Genomic DNA, 20,178 nt, shown 5'->3' with positions numbered 1-20,178 from the left:
GAGCTCTTCTGCTGGCAGGAGAGATAGCCAGGCACCAATGTTTTACACAAAGAAGCCTGAATACAGGGAAATGACAGGAAATTAACAGTTCTTTGATTTTGTATAGTTTTTTTTTCTTAAAACTAAGAACTTTTCTTTTTTGTTTATTTTTTAAAAATTTAATGTTTATTTATTTTGAGAGAGAGAAAGGGAGACAGAGCACAAGAGGGGGAGGGGCAGAGAGAGAGGGAGACATAGAATCCAAAGCAGGCTCTGGGCTCTGAGCTGTCAGAACAGAGCCCGATGCAGGGCTCAAACTCACAAGCTGTGAGATCATGACATGAGCAGAAGTTGGACGCTCAACCGACTGAACCACCCAGGCACCCCTAAAACTAAGAACTTTTCTTAGTCACATGAATCAGCTAATCATGATATTCCATATATAGTAGACTTTTGGCTTAGGTCTGCTTTCTGATTCGTTTGAAACTTTATATAAGGAGGCTTCTGGTACTGAATGGGCTTCTGCTCATCTTTTTCTGACCTGTTATGTGTGACCTATACTATTTGGGACTTTTTTTTTAGAAATAAGTTAATTTTTCGATGAAAAATGATGTGTTCGATTTGCTGGTTTTCTAGCATCGCCATAGTAGCACTCCAGGCCATTTGTGCTATCCAATACAGTGGCTACTGAGCTAGCTAGTCAGAATTGAGATATGCTGTAAGTGCAAAATACACATGGAATTTTGAAAACTTAGTCCATAAAAAGGACATAAAATATCTCCTTAATAATACTATTAAATATTAATCATATGTTAAAATAGTATTTTGGATTTATTGAGTTAAATAAGATATACTATTAAAATTTCACAGTTTGGGGGCGCCTGGGTGGCACAGTCGGTTAAGCGTCCCACTTCAGCCAGGTCACGATCTCGCGGTCCGTGAGTTCGAGCCCCGCGTCAGGCTCTGGGCTGATGGCTCAGAGCCTGGAGCCTGTTTCCGATTCTGTGTCTCCCTCTCTCTCTCTGCCCCTCCCCCGTTCATGCTCTGTCTCTCTCTGTCCCAAAAATAAATAAACGTTGAAAAAAAAAATTTAAAAAAAAATAAAATTTCACAGTTTGTGTTTTCCTGCAGCTCCTGAAAAAATGTTAAATTCTTTATATGGTTCACATTATTTCTTTTAGACAATGCTGGTTTAGAATGATTGCATTGGCTGGGGGGTAGTGTCAAAGTGATAATTGTTAGGAAATAAACAATTCTTAGGAATTGAAATTGGGCAAGACTTGTAGTTTTTCTGTTTTGCTTTTTTTTTTTTAAATTTTTTTTTTTTAACGTGTATTTATTTTTGAGACAGAGAGAAACACAGCATGAACGGGGGAGGGGCAGAGAGAGAGGGAGACACAGAATCGGAAACAGGCTCCAGGCTCTGAGCCATCAGCCCAGAGCCTGACGCGGGGCTCGAACTCACGGACCGCGAGATCGTGACCTGGCTGAAGTGGGACGCTTAACCGACTGCGCCACCCAGGCGCCCCACAAAGAATTAATTTAAATTAGCTGGAGAACTGTACGTGGAACATAAATCTTCAGTGTTCTGTTAATTTAGGTAACTTTTCTCTCTTAAGAGAAAAGTTTGGATGTGGGATGTGAGGTTAAGAAGGAATCCATGATCCTTAGATTTGCAACATAAAATCTAGTAGATGGATGTGCCATTTAATGAAATTAGAAAAATAGGAAAGAGTGGGTGTAGAAAGAGGACAAGTCATGATTTTGGTTTTGGATATGTAAGTTTGAAATGATTTTCAGATACCCAGGTGGAGTTGTCAAATACATAGGTGATATGTGAATCTGAAAGAGTAAATGAAGTCTAGATGAGATCACCTAAGGAGAGAGTGTAGATAAAGAAAAGAAGGCCAATATGTGGGGACTTGGGTTTTCCAACATTTAGAGATAAGGAAGAGGGGGCAGACTCAACAAAAGAGACTGAGAAGAGACAGCCAGAGAGTTAGTAAGAAAACCAGGAAAGCAGCTGGCTATGGGAGCCTAGAAAGAAAAGAGACTTGTGGAAGGAGGGAGATGGTTAGTTGTTTCAAATGTTGCTGTAAGGGCAAGGATGAATAGTATGGGAAATTGGCTACTGGATTTAGCCAAGATGAATGGTGGGGGTGAAAACCTGACTAGTGTGGATTCAGATTCTGGTTGGGAAAGTAGAGATAACATTCTAGATTCTAGATTACTCTTCCAAAGAGATTCACTGGAAAATTAGAGTAGAGCAATTGCATCATAGATGCATTTGAATGTAGAGGTACACAACAGCTTTATTAGAGCCTCTGTTGATAGGAATGGTCCTATACAGAGGGTAGCAGGGGCAGAATCCTTGAGATAGAGAAGTGTGGGAAGGGAGATAGGTCAAAGGTTTAGCTCTGAAAAAGAGCAGAAATGTTTCTTTAGTTTTAGTTGTGGGAGGGCAACAGTATGAGATAGATGCTGATGGAGATGACTTCAAAGATGAGGCAGTTCTCATCTGATTGTTGATATTGAAATACCAAATGGATTACTCAACTGAGAGAAAACTGTACAGTCATACCTCATTGCACATTGATATGCTTTGCATATACTGCCTTTTTTTTTTTTTTTTTTTACAATTTAAAGATTTGTGGCAACCCTGCATTGAGCAAGTCTGTTGGCACCATTGTTTCAATAGCATTTGCTCACTTTCTGTCCGTGTCACATTTTCTTAATTCTCACAGTATTTCAGACTTTTTTGTTTTTACTATATTTGTTATGGTGATCTCTGATTAGTTATCTTTGATGTTACTACTGTAATTGTTTTGGGGTGCCATGAACTGCACCTGTGTAAGACAGTGAACTTAACTGATTACTGTGTGTATTCTGATTGCTCCACCAACCAGCCGTTACCCCATCTCTCTCTTCCTGTCCTTGGGCATTTCTATTCCCTGAGACACAGCAAGATAGAAATTAGGCCAGTTAATAACTCTATGATGGCCTGTAAGTGTTCAAGAGAAAGGAAGATTCAGACATCTCTCACTTTAAATCAAAAGCTAGAAATGATTTAAGCTTGATGAGAAGGCATGTCAAAAGCCAAGATAAGCCAAAAGGTAGGTCTCATGTGTCAAACAACCAAGTTGCAAGTGCAAAGGAAAAGTTCTTTAAGGAAATCAAAAGTGCTGCTGCAGTGAACACATGAATAAGAAAGTGAAACAGCCTTATTGCTGATACGAAGAAAGTTTTGGTGGTCTGGATAAAAGATCAAACCAGTTATAACAGTCTGTAAGCCAAAACCTATTCCAGAGTAAAGCCCTAACCCTCTTCAGTTCTGTGAAGGCTGAGAGAGAGCTGCAAAAAAAAAAAAAAAGTTGAAGCTACAGTAAGTTGACTCATGAGGTTTAAGGAAAGAAATCATCTTAATATCAAAGTGCAAGGTTAAGGAAGTGCTTATGTAGAAGCTACAGCAAGTTATCCAGTAGATCTAAGATAATAAAGATGGTGGCTTTACTAAACAACAGATTTTCGGTGTAGACAACAGCTTTCTGTAGAAACAAGATGCCATCTAGCACTTTCATAGCTAGAAAGGAGAAGTCAGTGTCTTCAAAGCGTTAGAGGACAGGCTGACTCTTGGTATGAGCTAATGCAACTAATGACACTAAGTTGAACTAGTGATCGTTTACCATTATAAAAATTCTAGAGCCCTTAAGCATTATGCTAAATCTGTGCCTCTGCTTTATAAATGGAAGAACAAAACCTTGATGATAGCGCATCTGTTTACAGCATGGTCTACTAAATATTTTAAGCCTACCGTTGAGGCCTACTGCCCAAGAAAAAAGACTCCTTTTGAACTATTACTGCTCATTGACAACACAGCTGGTCACCCAGGAGCTCTGAGAGGGACAGACAGATTCATGTTGTTTTTATGCCTGCTAACACAGCGTCCATTCTGTGTCCCTGGATCAAGGAGTAATTTTGACACTCAAATCTTATTTTGAAAATACATATTATAAGATTGTAGCTGCTATATGTTGTGATTCCTCTGATGGATCTGGGCAAAGTACATTGAAAACTTGGAAAGGATTCACCATTCTAGATGCCATGAAGAACAGTTATTTGTGGTCTATATATTAACATTAATGGAAGTTTGAAACAAGTTGATTCCAGCTCTCATGAATGACTTTGAGGGATTCAAGACTTCATTGGAGGAAGTCAATGCAGATGTGTTGGAAATAGCAAGAGAACCAGAATTAGAAGTGGAGCCTGAAGGTGTGACTGCCTTACTGCAGTGTCATGATCAAACTTGAACAGGAGTTGCTTCCTATGGATGAACAAAGAGTGATTTCTTGATATGGAATCTTCTCCTGGTAAAGATGCTGTGAAGATTGTTGAAATGACAACAAAGGATTTAAAATATTATATAAACTTAGTTGACAAAGTTGCATCAGGGTTTGAGAGGATTAATCCCAATTTTGAACGTTCCAAGAGTAAAATGCTGTCAAACAGCATTGCATGCTACAGAAGAATTGTTCATGAAAGGAAGAGTCAATCAATCAGTGACACAAACTTTATTGTCTTATTTTAAGAAATCACTGTAACTACCCAGTCCTTCAGCAACCACCACCCTGATCAGTCAGCATGCATCATTATCAAGACTTTCCACTGCAAAAAGATTACAATTCCCTGAGAGTCCCAATGATAATTAGCATTTTTTAGCAATGAAGTATTTTTAAATTAAGGTATATACCTTTTTTTAAAGACATAATGCTCTTGCAGTATGGTTTAAACATTTATATGCATCAGGAAACCAAAAAATTCATTTGACTATTTTTCTTTCAGTCTTCACTTTATTGGAATATTCGTTTTATTGTGGTGGTCTGGAATTAAACCTGCAGTATATCTGAGGTATGCTTGTGTTCCATTTCAAGGCTTACTGTCTTAACTCTGTAACCTTAGGTAAATTGTAATCTTGGGTAACCCAGTTTGTTTTTATGGGTGCTAGTTTTCTTAATCTGTTCAAAGAAAAGAGTGATCCCCCAGGTTTCATTCCAGTGCTAAGTTGGTATGTAATCTTATTAAGCTAGAGTACTTATTTTTATTTGCTTATCCTTTTTTTTAAATTACTGTAGTACAGTTGACACAGCGTTACATTAGTTTTAAGCATACAGCGTAGTGATTTGACAACCTATAGGTTATGCTATGCTTACTACATATGAAGTTATTGTCACCATACAATGCCATGACGATACCTTTGACTAGATATTGTATGCTGTACCTTTCAACCCCATGACTTATTCATTCCATAACTGGAATCCTGTACCTCCCATTCCCCTTTACCCATTTTGCCCATCCTAGGCACCCCACCTCCAACCCGAGTAACCACCAGTTTTCTGTATTTATGGGTCTGTTTCTGATTTTTAAAAATTTCTTCATTTGTTTTGTTTTTCAGATTCCACATATAAGTGAAATCATATAGTATTTGTCTTTCTCTAATTGATTTATTTCATTTAGCATAATACCCTCAAGGTCCACCCATGTTGTCAGAAATTTCAAGATCTCATTCTTTCTTACGGCTGGGTAATACTTCATTGTGTATATACTACATCCTCTTTATCCATTCGTCAGTGGATGGACACTTGGGTTGTTTCCATATCTTGGCTATTGTAAATAATGCTGCAGTTAATGTAAGGGTGCATATATCTTTTTAAATGAGTGTTTTTGTTTTCTTTTGGTAAATACCCAGTAGTGGAATATCTATTTTTAATAGATAGTGGTATTTCTATTTTTAATTTTTTCAAGACTCTCCATACTGTTTTCCTCAATGGCTGCACCAGTTTACATTCCTGCCAACAGTGCATGAGAGTTCTCTTTCTGCACATCCTCTCCAGCACTTATAATTTTTCTTTTTGTATATAAGCCATTCTGACTGGTTTGAGGTGATATCTTATTGTGGTTTTGATTTGCATTTCCCTGATGATTAGTGATATTGAGCATCTTTACTTGTGTCCATTGGCCATTTGTATGTCTTTGGAAAAAGTCTATTCAGGTTCTCTACCTATTTTTTAATTGGATTGTTTGGTTTTGGGTATTGAGTTGTATAAGTTCTTTATATATTTTGGATATTAACCCCTTAACAGGTGTACTAGGTTGCCTTTTTGTTTATGGTTTCCTCTTCTGTGCAAAAGTTTTTATTTTGGTGTAGTCCCAGTAGTTTACTTTTGCTTTTTGTTTCCCTTTCCTGAGGAGAAATATCTAAAAAGTGTTGCTACGGTCTATATCAAAGAGATAACTGCCTATGTTTTCTTCTAGGAGTTTTATGGTTTCAGGTCTCACATTTAGGTCTTTATTGTGTTATTTATTTTTGTGTATAGTTTAAGAAAATGGTCTAGTTTCATTCTTTTGCATGTACCTGGTCAGTTTTCCCAATACCATTTATTGAAGAGGCTGTTTTTCCCATTGTATATACCCTCCTTTGTCAAATGAATTTACCACACAAGTGCGGGTTTATTTCTGGGCTCTCTATATTGTTCCATTGATTTGTGTGTCTGTTTTTGTGCCAGTACTGTCTGGGATTGTGGTTCCTCCAGCTTTTTCCTTCCTTCTCAAAATTGCTTTGGCTGTTCGAGGTCTTTGTAGTTCCAGTCAAATTTTAGGGTTATTCTAGTTTTGTAAAAAAAATACTGTTGGTATTTTGATAGGGATTGCATTGAATCTGTATGTTACTCTGAGTAGTATAGACATTTTAACAACATTAATTCTTCTAACCTATGAGCGTGGTGTATTTTTCCATTTGCTTCTGTCATTGTCAACTTCTTTCATCAGTGTTTTACAGGGTTTTTTTTTTTTTTTTAGGTTATTTATTTATTTTGAGAGAGAGAGCAAGAGAGAGACAGACAGAGCTAATGCCAAGCAGTCTCTGCCCTGACAGCACATAGCCTGACATGGGGCTCAAACTCATGAATTGTGAGATCCTGACCTGAGCTGAGATCAAGAGTCAGATGATTAACTGACTGAGCTACCCACGTGCCCAGTGTTTTATAGTTTTGAGAGTATAGGTCTTTCACTTTCTTGGTTAAATTTATTTTTAGGTATTTTATTCTTTGTGGAACAATTGTAAATGGAACTTGTAAATAAAATTCTGCTACTTTGGTATTAGTGTATAGAAACACAACAGATTTCTGTATATTATTTTTGTATCCTGCAAATTTATTGAATTAATTTAATAGTGTTTTGGTAGAGTCTTTAGGGTTTTCTATGTATAGTTTTGTATTATCTACAAATAGTGACAGTTTTTTTCCTTTACCAATTTGGACGCCTTTTTAAAATTTTCTTGTCTGATTGACGTAGCTAGGATATCCAGTACTATTTGAGTAGAAGTGTCATGAGTAGACATCCTTGTCATGTTCCTGATCTTGGTGTAAAAGCTCTCAGTTTTTCAGCAAGTATGGTGTTTAGTTGTGGGTTTGACATATATTGCCTTTATTATACTGCAGTATGTTTTCTTTTAACCCACTTCGTTGAAAGCTTTTGTTCAATAGATGGCTTGAACAATTCTGAATTTTGTCAAATGCTTTTTCTGCATCTAATGAGATGACCATATGATTTTTACCCCTCATTTTGTTATGTGGTGTATCATGTTAATTGATTTGCAGATATTGAGCTATCCTTGCATTCCTGGAATAAATCCCACTTGATCATGCTGAATGATTGTTTTAATGTATTGTTGAATGTGGTTTGCTAATATTTTGTTGAAATTTTGCATGTATGTTCATCAGGTATATTGACTCGTAGTTTTCTTTTTCAGTAGTATCTTTGGTTTTGGTATCATGGTAGTGCTGACCTTATAGAATGTATCTGGAAGCTTTCCTTCCTCCTCTGTTTTTGGAATAGTTTGAGAAGAATAGGTATTCTTTCTTTTCTTTTCTTTTCTTTTCTTTTAAGTCTTTATTTAAGTTCCAGTTAGTTAACTACAGTGTAATGTTAGTTTCAGGTGTGCGGTTTAGTGATTCAGCACTTTCATATAACATCCAGTGCTTATCACAAGTGCACTCCTTAGTCCCCATCACCTATTTAACCCATCCCACCACCCATCTCTCCTCTAGTAACCATCAGTCCATTCCTGGTTTGCTTCTCAGTTTTTCCCCTAAGTTTTTTTGTTTTGTTTCTTAAATTCCACATATGAATGAAATCATAAGGTTTATTTGTCTCTCTGACTGACTTATTTCACTTAGCATAATACTCTTTTGCTCCATCTATGCTATTGTAAATGGCAAGATTTCATGCCTTTTTATGGCTGGGTAATATTCCATTGTGTATATATACCGTATCTTCTTTATCCACTTATCAGTCAGTGGATACTTGGATTGTTTCCATGGTTTGGCTATTGTAGATAATGCTGCTATAAACATGAGGATGCATGTATCACTTTAAATTAGTGTTTTTGTATTCTTTGGGTAAATACCTAGTAGTGCAATTGTTGGATCATAGGGTAGTTCTATGTTTAACTTTTTGAGGAACCTCCATACTGTTTTGCAGAGTGGCTGCACCAGTTTGCATTCCACCAACAGTGCAAGAGGGTTCCCCTTTATCCACATCCTTGCCCACACTCGTTGTTTCTTGTGTTGTTGATTTTAGCCATTCTATCAGGTGTGAGGTGATATCTCACTGTAGTGTTGATTTGTATTTCCCTGATGATCAGTGATAATCAGCATCTTTTCTTGTGTCTGTTGGCCATCTATATGTGTTCTTTGGAAAAATGTTGAGAGTAGGTATTCTTTAAATTTTTGGTAGAATTTACGTGTGAATACATCTGATCCTAGATTTATTTTTGTTGGGAGTTTTTTGATTATCAATTCAATTTTTTTTTTTACTAGTAATCAGTCTGTTTAGATTTTCTATTTCTTCATGATTCAATTTTGAAAGATTGTATATTTATTTAGGAAATTAACCATTTCTTCTAAATTGCCCAATTTGTTGTCATAAATTTTTTTCATAGCATTCTATTCTAATTCTTTGTATTTCATTTGTTACATCGCTTTAATTTCTGATCTTATTTATTTGTGAGTTCTTTTTTTCTTGGTGAGTGTGGCTAAAGGTTTGTCAATTTTGTTTTTCTTTTCAAAGAACCAGCTCTTGGTTTCATTAATCTTTTCTTTTTTTAGTCTTTATTTCACTCTGATCTTTATTATTTCTTTTCTTTTACAAGCTTTGGGCCTTTCCCTATTGACGCTTCTTTAGGTGCTGGGTTAGATTGCTTATTTGAGATTTTGCTTGTTTCTTGGGGTAAGTACAAATCATTATGAATTTCCCTCTTAGAACTGTTTTCACTGTGTCCCAAAGGATTTTGGACTCCTGTGTTTTCATTTTCATTTGTTCCTATGTATTTTATTTTCTTTTTGATTTCTTTGTTGAGTCATTGGTTGTTTAATAGTTATACTTTGTAAGAAAAATTAGTAGTTGTTTTATTAGTTGCCTTACTTCATCTTCCTTTTTCTTTTAGCCTAGTGTTTAGGGTCTTTTTGTTTTTAATTTGTTACTTTTTGTTTGCTTATGTGGACTTTTTCTGGCAGTACTATTAGCCAGGCAACATCGTTTCCACAAGGTCTAAGTACTAATTATTTATTTATTTATTTATTTTAAAAAAAAATTTAACGTTTATTTATTATTGAGAGAGAAAGAGCATGAGCATGGGGGGGACAGAGAGAGGGGGAGACACAGAATCTGAAGTAGGTTCCAGGCTCTGAGCTGTCAGCACAGAGCCCGGCGTGGGGCTCGAACTCACAAGCTGCAAGATCATGACCTGAGCTGAAGTTGGACTCTCAATGGCTGAGCCACCCAGGTGCCCCACTAATTTTTTAAAAGTAAATTTTCATAGGTGTCTAAGAGTCTATTCCTTGGGAAGGCTTAAGTCATTGAGTGCTATATTTTCTAAGGAATGTTTGTTTTCATGAAGGATTATAACATATTATAGGATGTCACAAGTATATGTAGGTTAGAAATACCCACCTTATGGGGCACCTCCGTGGCTCAGTTGGTTGAGCATCCGACTTCAGCTCAGGTCATGATCTCATGGTTTGTGAGTTCAAGCCCCATGTCAGGCTCTGTGCTGACAGCTCAGAGTCTGGAGCCTGCTTCAGATTCTGCCTCTCTCTGCCCGTCCCCTGCTCACACTCTGTCAATCTCTCTCTCAAAAATAAATAAACATTAAAAAAATTTTTTAAAATAAAAAAAGAAATACCCACCTTAGTTCAGAATAGATCCTAAATCAGAAACTGGGTAAAGATAAGGTATTCTCTAGTATTTTGGGGGTTGCTCTTGAATTTTGTCACTTTTAAAGTTTCTCATATAATTAACATGCAATATTTTTAAGGAATATATGAAGGATATATATTCATATATATTATATGTACATATCTTTTATATATTCCCTAAAGGAATAAAGGACATTATGACTTTTTCTTAGTTGTCTCTCTTTGATGGAAGAGCCAGACCCGGCTCTAAAAGAACTCACAGTGTATTCTTGCTCAAATTGCTTTCCTCATTGTCTATAATGGCATCTGTACCATCACTAATTTTTGTTGACTGACTTGGTGTATGAATTGCAGTTGTATGGATTTTGGAAAAGTGATTGCTTATATCAAGTTGCCTTAAAAGGGTGGGAATAACTTAGAAATAATTGGCTTAAAATATATTTGTTACATTAACAAATTAAAGATGTAGATTTGTATTTTTCTCCTCTCTCCTTGAAGACCACATTAAAACTATGTTAAAGAAGAACAACAGAATGAACCTATAACTTTGAAGGGATGGTCGGGTACTCTCTGATAAAACATCACAGCACATTTTCTGAAAGAGGAAAAGAATAATGATGGATGAAACATTAAAACAGAGAAAACTATGTCAAAATATTCAAGAGGGAACTATAGCAAAGAAAGTTCAGATATATTTAACAGGATCTTAGAGAATCTTAGCATTTAAAGTCAGAGACCAAGGGTAACTGAAAATGGGAAAAATAGTTGAAATATATAACTATATATATAGTTATAACTATACAACTACATAACTATATATATATAGTTATAACTGTATGTAGTTATAACTATATATATAACTATAACTATATATAGTTATAACACATAACTAGTTATAACATATAACTATATATATAACTATATAAATATATAACCATATAATAGTTATGCCTCCTTTTCCACTGAATCCCATACAGAGTGACTCAGTATAATATTCCCTGCTCTTCACCACTCCTTTTCTTTCCAATCAAAAAATACAGAAGTCATTTTTTCTGGAAATAAAAATAAAGACAACTCTAAAGGAGAAGTACAGTTGTGATGGTGGACATTTGTATCTGGACATTATCCCTCCTCATCTAGGGGAGCCCCATGGAAAATGACTGATTCTCTGCTGTTCATCCTAAAGCATAGTGTGCCTATCAGGAACCCCTACTCATATGTACTTGTTTTCCATTCATTCTTCTTTTTTCTTCTTATTTATCAGTGGACAACCAATAATTACCTTCAAAAAAATAAAACCAGCAGTATTATAAATGAAAATTCTATGGTAAAGAGAAAAACTTTCACCATGTGAAACAGATAGTTCCTGAATCAGAAGAGATCTTAATTTAAAACAAACAAAATGGAGGCACCTGGTGACTAGGTTGGCTAAGTGCCCGACTTCAGCTCAGGTCATAATCTCACAGTTCGTGAGTTTGAGCCCCACTGGAGCCGGTGTTGGTCTCTGAGCTAATAGCTCAGAGCCTGGAGCCTCCTTCAGCTTCTGTGCCCCTCCCCAACTCACACACTGTCTCTCTCAAAAACAAACATTAAAAAAATAAAATAAAAATAAAATGTCTAGTGTTCTCAGAGAAATAAAAATGTATTGCCTCAGTAAAGCAAGAACAGAATAATTATTAAAAAATCATAGTAAGAAAGATTTATTGGAAATTAAAGTGTTTATACAAATTAAAAACAAAAAACAGAACAACCCTGGATAGTTAAAAGATAAGTTGAGTAAGTTTCTATTTGAAAATAGAAAAACAGAGAGCAGGTTTGTTATTTAGTCAGTTATTTAGTCAGTTTTAAAAAGAGTAAACAGGAAAGTGGGTTATCAGAAAAGTAACATAACATTTCTAGTGCTTAAAGATACTTGTTTCAATATTAAAAGAAGGAGGGAGATAAAGGGGCAACACAATCAATGAAAAAAATGACCCACACCTAGGCACGTTGTGGAATTGCAGTATAAGAGGAGGGAAAATTCTAAAAGCTCCTAAGGAGGGGGAAAAAAGATAACCTATAAAGGAATGAGAATCAGATGAGCATAACTAGAGTGTAAACTCCATAATGGCAAGGATTATTGTTGTTGTTGTTTTCTTTATGGTTACATGGTAAAAGTTCAAAAGAAATACATGTTGAATAAAAGAATTGACTGTAACATCTAGCAAGAACCTCTTCAGGGTTTAGAAGACAGTGGAGCAGTGTCTTTAAAGTTCTGAGAGAAAATGACTTAACTTAGAATGCAGAACCTATGAAAAGTATCAGATTGGAGGGCAAAATAAAGACGTTCTCAGGTATATAAGGACTCAGAACATTTACCTCTTAACCTATCTATATACCCTTTCTGTTCAAGTTATTTGAGGATATGGATCAGTAAAATGATCAAAACTAAAGACGGTGACATGAGCTACTAGAAATGGTGGGTCAACTCAGAAGTACTATAAAAGTGATGCCAGAATGACAGTGGTATAACAGATATACAAAGTAATTGTTTAAAGTAGAATAGGAAATAATTGGTCCCAAGGAAAATGTCTTTAAGAGGAAGAATGGAATGGATTCAGCCTGTAGATAGAATGACTAGGAAGCTGGGTAAATATTAGTGATATAGAAAGGTGGTTTTTTCCTTTCAATAGGATAAAAGGACAATTAGGAATTCTAAGGAAAAAAGCTTGCATAACCCAACAAGCCGTTGCATGTTGCAAACATTTAAAATGAGTCACAAGTTAAATCCTCATCTTTTATAGTCTCAAGTTGCTAATTCAAGAAATAGCATAAGCATGAAAGTATAAGCCATTAAAATAGTTATTCCAGGGAGAGGGACTTGAATAATGGGTCAGTGGATGTTTCCTTTTTTTTAAACTTTATGCATATATTTGAGGTTGGATGGGGGAGAGTGGGTGTTGGTGCATAGGAGGTAAATGACAGGTAATGTTTTGTGGGTTCTACCTTTTGCAATGAAAAGTTAGGCACCTCTGATTAAGATGTGATAGGTCATAGGGAGTTGCTTCTGCTATATGCATATAAACAAATAATCCCCATCTATACTATTTAATCAGCTTTTAGTTATATTATTGGAATTAAAACAGTTTTGACAAGGAATATCAATCAATTTACTGAATATCTTGTATGTTTGAATTGTAAATAGTTGATTTTTACCGAGTGCTTATTGTGTCATAGTTATTGAATTATCCCCATTTAACTGTCATAGCAGTTCTCTAAGGAAGTTACTATTATTGTCTTTAAAGATGAGATCATTGAGATTCAATGAGCCAAGCACCAGTATATGCAGCTTTAAAAACTTAAGTTAATTAAAATTCAACAAAATTAAGAAATTAGTTATCCAGTCACATTTACCACATTTCAGGGTGTCCAGTAGCCATATGTGGCCAGCTACCATACTGGACAGCACAGATTATAGAACATTTCCATTCTTGATGAAAGTTTTATTAGACAGCCTTGCCTTACAGAACCCTTCTTCCCCCCCCCCCCATTAAGTGTTTCTTTATCTTTTTCCTTTTTAAAAATATAAAGCATTATGTATGCAAATTTGTAATCTCTCTTTGATGAAGAAAGACTATACATGATTTCTCCATATTCTTGTGCTTAATACATTGTGGAGGTCACTCCAGACTGCAGAAAATACACAGAGGTAGTCCTCATTCCCTTAGTACCTTGATAGTATTGTACTTCACTGTGTGGTTAGATGTAGCTAGTTCCTCATTGATGGTCCTTTGATTGTTTTAGTTCTCTACCACTGTAATACTGCTGCAATGAACAGTAGTAGTGCCACCTTGTGCATATGTTTCTTTCATATAGTGCTAGAAGCACTATACTTGTGATAGTAATTTCATCAGTGGGATTTTTTTAAATATTAAAAACGATTATTCCAATTAAAAAAGTAATCTAATTTTATTTTAATAGAAAATAAAAATATATAAAGAGAGAAAAAAATCATCTAAAATCCATGCTGCTCAGACACTGTTTGGGTGTATATATATCCCTTACTTTGCAAATATTTTTCACTTCATCAGGGAAGAGTACTCCTTACTTTTGGGTTTTTGGTTTTTTTTTTTATGAATATGTGTAGTTGAGATCATATTGTGTTCACTAGTTTGAATTTTTTCTTTACCATAGTAGTATAAACATTTCCTCTGGTAACACAAACGTTTTATAAGTTTTTCTAACGACAGCATGATATTATGCTGTATTGATTTTTACAATATTCTTAATTATTCTGCTATTGTTAGAGATTTTGTTTGCTTCTTTTTTTTTTTTTAAATTGTACTGCATATTTGATGGGGGGTGGGAGGGAGAGGAGGGTGGGTGATGCGTATTGAGGAGGGCACCTTTTGGGATGAGCACTGGGTGTTGTATGGAAACCAATTTGACAATAAACTTCATATATTGAAAAAAATAAAAAAAATTGTACTGCATAAACATTTGTGCATAACTTTTCCCCTAATTTTAGGATTATTTTCTTATTACATAGGAATGGGATTATTGGGCCAAAGGTTAAAAGCATAATTAAAGTTTTAATATATCTTGCCAACTTTTTTTCCCAAATATCCTGTGGATCTTTTTTTTTTAAATGTTTATTTATTTTGAGAGAGAGTGCGAACGAGCGTGAGTAGGGGAGAGGCAGAGAGGGGGAGAGAGAATCCAAAGCGGGCTCCATGCTATCAGTGCAGAGCCCAATGTGGGGCTCAGTCTCATGAACCATGAGATCATGACCTGAACTGAATTCAAGAATCGGGTGCTCAACTGAGTGAGCCACCCAGGTGCCCCACTGTGGATCTTCTCTTGATAGGCATTCCAGCAGCATTAAAAAAATATTTAAGTAATCTCTACACCCCAGCGTGGGGCTCAAACTCATGACCACTGAGGGCCCCCTGGGCACACCCTGCCCTTTTTTCTTTGAGTGCACTGCCGGCTATGGGTCTTAACACGTATTTGCCCATTTAACTTTTGACCTCATATTTTTCTTGTGGGGTCATAGGAGTTATTTATTTATATGTTAAGGATGATAACTATTTTTCTGTCATATTGCAACTTTTTCACCAGGTGTTTAAATTTGGTTAATTTTTTACATACTTTAATTTTACATTTTTATGTAGTTATTTTTGTTTGTTTCTAGTAGTAGGCTTGCCTTTACCACTCCCTGCCTCCCCAGAAAAGAAAAAAATGGTGAATAATGGTCATTATTCATCTGTCAAAAATCAGCATTTGTGTTTATTATAAATCTTAACATTCAGGGGAGTCAAATTCAGTTAGCATTTATTCAGAAACAATTATATATTAGGTACTTTGTATGTTCTCTGTCCAAGCTACAACATTCTGTCTTTTCTATAGACTATAAATAACAATGTGAAAATAGGGATGAATTGAATTATAGCCTCTTTTAAAAATTATAAGCAGTATTTATTTGCTTTAAGTATCTTTTATTATAATAAACCATAAAACCTATTTTACAAAATATAATGAGTTTCCTTCCCTCTTTCCTTAATTGTAAGAACAAATATGTATCTTCTGGTTGCTAATGGGCTAATCTCTACTACAGATATCTGGAGAAAACAAATTGCAGACATGAATATTATCACCAGGATCTGAAGACTCTAAAGGTTGCTCTTCAGGCTTGTCATGGATTTTTTTGGAGAAAGGAAATCTGAAATTATGTGAATAGAGAACATTTTTCAAAAACCATGGGGGAAAGAGAAAGAAGTCCAGATAATGATCAAGAAAGTAAGACAGACAAACATTATTACTCTTATTCTTCATCTGATTTGGAAACTACTCAACAATCTTCTGGCCGGTCATCGCTAGTCAAGTCCTCTTCACCTAAGAGTAAAAAGGGAAAAAATCCTAAAAGACAGATTTCAGATAGCCAAGTACATCACCAAGGTAAGCATTCTAAAAGAGAGTCTAGAAGACTCATTTTAAGTGTTTAAAGAAAGTTGTATGAATGAAACTCTTCTATTACTATGTATATTGATATGTGCATGGAAATGGGCTGATTTATATGTGTGTGTGTGTGTGTGTGTGTGTGTGTGTGTGTGTGTTATATACACATAGTTTTGTATATATAGTTGTTGCTTATGGTGCTGTGTATTATCCTTTGTTATAATAAAAATCATACTATATACAGAAGAAAGAACTGTACATAAGCCTTCTCATTTTGTTTTATTCTTTCTAAATAAATTCTTGTCTTGGTGTTTCTGAGGTACTATACAGGCAAAAAAAAAATCACAAAGTAGTACCTTTTTAAGTCTCCACTTTTAAAAAGCAGCAGAAGACATTGCTATAAAATACTTAAGGGGCATTTTTATAGATTGAGTAAAATTACTTCATCTAGGTTACACAGCACTTACTACAAAAGTTCAAATTAATTCTAGAAATGGAATTTGGGACTTGGGACCACCACTCTGTTTTCTATTAAACTGTGTTATAATGCAAACAAGATTAATCATTAGAAATAACTTGTCTTATTAAAATGTTACTAGTCTGGAACTACATATTAATACATATTTGACAAGGCAATATTCTAGAAATCTCTTCTTTGTCTTAATGAATTTCTGGTCAAAAAACCTCTGATGTACTTAGTGACAAAATATGTAAGGACTACCGTAGAAAAATACACTACAGAATTATAAACTAAGGCAAATGAGTTAATTATAGTGTTCATTAATAAATGCAGCACAGCTATAACAGTCCCATTTAGAAAGATTATATAGTTTAGATTGCAAGGCAGGGAGGGGTAAAATTGGGAACTGAAACAGGGGCCAGGTCATGAAACACCTTGAATCATATAATAATATATTGACTGTCTGTTTCTGTGGAGAAATAGTTAGCTATAGAATAGATTTAAGCAGGGGTGTGATTAAATTTGCCTTTATAAATTTTTACTTTGAAAAGTAACATTTGCTTTGAAAAAATCAGCAAAGAATATATGTTAATTTTGAAAGCAACCCTTTCATGGACCCCTGATCTAACTTCCCAGGGATGATACTTAGAACAGTTGAGTGCTTTTTCTTTCTCTTCCTTTCTTTCCTTTTCATTCCTCTTCTTTTATTTCCTTTCTTTTCTTTCTTTCTCCAGTACAGTGCTACAAGTTTTTTGGTCTTTTCCTCAGTGTGAGCCTCTTGTTTTGATTTTGTGGTTGAAAGCATGATCTGATATTAAACTTTTGCTATCTAATTAAGAATAAACAGACTTTAGGGTTGAATCTTAGACAATGCCCATTTACTCCTGAGAAATAATTTACATACTTCGTGAATTACTTGCAGGAATACTTTAATTTTTTACTACTTCCCCAAAGCAATTTAGGAGGCTACCTAATTAAAGAGAAATTCTTAAACCTTACCTTATTTAAGAAGATAATTGAGACAAATCTATGAAAAACAGTTCCAACATCACCCAGAAAAATCTGTTATTGTCTTTAGTCTGACTTTTACTATTTTCTGCTTTGTATTGCCTTCTGAATTAAAATCTGTGGTAATTTGTCTACCTTAGATCAATCAACAGGACCATACCAGTTACACTTAAGCACTTTAGTGTTTCCTTAAACACTGAGTTAGTGTTAAATAGAATGTGCTATTTAAGTTGCAACTGCCAGTGTATACTAAACTAAGGAAAGAACACATGTAATTAAAACAGCATCTTGAACACTTGAATTTGTGGATTTGAATGTTTGATAGCATATTCTTCCTTTCTCTTTTTAATTATCAGCATATCTAATTATTTTTAAAAATGAAATTGTTCTATCAAAAGTTATATGCATAATGATAAAATTTGATGATAGTTTAGGTTATACATGTTTGTATATTACATGTTATATATGTTTTCTATCTCGTGTGTTACCAATAATATAAATAATGAGTTTTTTTGTAGATATGTAATTCATCTTTACTACATTTTTTTTAACTGCATGTTTTTTAAAGGAGTCATATTTTATTTTTATCACCTGAAGGAAGAAAAAAAGCAATACTTTCTCACCCTCTTTTTCATACTGACTTAGCAAGGGGCAAATGAAGAGTGATATACATGACAGTCAATCATCTTTTCTCTTCTCACTTGAATTAGCACTGTGTTTCATCTTGATAGTTTTAAAAATGAAAATAAGTAAATGGCATTTAGGAAATATTTTTGAATTAGGTTAAGTGTCCTTTTTATGATCAGTTTGTAGTCATATGAATAGAATATGCTGTAAATCAATGTTCCAATTATTAGGATGTGAAAAAGTTGGTTTTGGAAGGCCTTTCTGTTTGACTGAATAGCTGAAGTATGTTAGAGGAAAATTCTGTCGATTCTTATATAGGCTTTAACTTTTCAAATAAGTTTCTATTTGTATGAAATCTTGTTTGCTGAGCAATATGATTTTATACATAAAACAGAAATTTGGAAGAATTAATACTCATGTTTATAATCATTTTTATGTATAAAGTTTCTGTCATTCTAAGAGTTGAGTACATATTCCATAATAGTATATGGATACCAAAACTGTTACTAACTCAGTATGTTGGGAAAGAAAGAAAATTGAAATGATGGATGCCCCAATTTAAAATTAGAGCAGTGCTATCCACAGGAAATATAATGCAAGTCACAAATGTAGGCCACACATGCAATTTTATATTGTCTGATAACTATATTAAAAAAGAAAAACAGGTAAAATTAATTTTAATAATATACTTCATTTAAACCAACATATCCAAAATATTATCTTATTTATTTATTTATTTATTTATTTATTTATTTGGAGAAAGAGTGAACGTGCATAGGAGAGGGGCACAGGGAGAGGGAGAGAGAGAATCCTAAGCAGGCTGCACGCTGTCAGCCCAGAGCCTGATGCCTAGCCTGATCGTGACCTGAGTCAAATCAAGTCAGACGCTTAACTGACTGAGCCACCCAGGCACCCCCAAAATATTATTGTTTCTAAATGTAGTTAGTATAAAACATTATGTTTGGAACATTGTGCTTGCTTTTTTTTTTTTTTTTTTTTTTGAACTAAGTGTTTGAAATTCAGTATGTACTTCGCAGTATACCAGATCTCAGTTTGGACTGCCCACGTTTCAAATCTCTCAGTAGCTACATGTGGCTAGTGACTACTACTATATTGGATAGTGTAGTTTCAGAGTTACAAGTAGGCTTTCCCTCATTTATTATCATTACCACTTCCTTTTGTGTATTCACACATTTTTAGAACTGGAATCCCAAATCAGTACACATTCAAAACACAGTCATTAGAATCTTCTGTTTTTTAAATGAAATTTTGTAATGTAAATTGTAAATATTACTTGTTTAAATAATGGAATTAAGGTATCCATGACTAGAGAGATGGGTAGGGAAAGGTTAAATTTTCTAGTTTTTCTTTTCTTTTTTTTTTTTTTTTTCATCTGGAATGCATTTCCTTCTTAAAAACTGCAGTCACCTTGGAGATTAAAGTTCATTATTCTCAACTGTGGCAGGCTTCCAGATGCCTCTTTTAAAGGACAGGGGCTCTGTACACTGGGGCCTAAGTTTAATGAACTTTTAGTATAAATAATGACATTCCAAATTTTTGCGAAACGTTATTTAATATGTATAGTTTAAGGATTTCATATGCATATATTTTTTAGGGTGTAGTTTTTTTGTTTTTGTCTTGTTCTCAAATTGCATCAAATGTTTTTGATTGAACCTTACACAAAAGAAAGCCCCTGAGCAAGCATTTAAAATCATGTCTGTACTGCTAAAAGTGCTTTTCATTTTTAATCGCTGATAAATGGGATTAGGTTCTTATTGTGCCAGAGAATATTTGTGGAGAACTTCCTATTTTATATGAATTCTTTGTTTAGTTCTCACAACAACCTAGTTATATAGGTGCTGTTACCCTAATTCTATGGGTGGGGAAAATAGACCTGGAAAGATTTAGCCGAATTGC

The 20,178-nt window shown here is 34.6% G+C and overlaps 1 protein-coding gene across 2 annotated transcripts in view; it reads left to right on the top strand.

Annotated features, from left to right (window-relative positions):
- LCA5 (lebercilin LCA5) overlaps window positions 1-20,178 on the top strand; it is a 146,538-nt gene that overhangs the window by 71,937 nt on the left and 54,423 nt on the right. For both annotated transcript variants that reach the window (XM_043591873.1, XM_043591872.1), the window contains exon 2: window positions 15,826-16,166. In XM_043591873.1, the coding sequence (XP_043447808.1) occupies window positions 15,968-16,166 (199 nt within the window). In that variant the 5' untranslated portion in view covers window positions 15,826-15,967. The remainder of the gene's footprint in view (window positions 1-15,825; window positions 16,167-20,178) is intronic.

Source organism: Prionailurus bengalensis, chromosome B2 (assembly GCF_016509475.1).
Source record: "Prionailurus bengalensis isolate Pbe53 chromosome B2, Fcat_Pben_1.1_paternal_pri, whole genome shotgun sequence".
NCBI lineage: Eukaryota > Metazoa > Chordata > Mammalia > Carnivora > Felidae > Prionailurus > Prionailurus bengalensis.
This window is presented reverse-complemented; position numbering and strand designations above follow the sequence as displayed.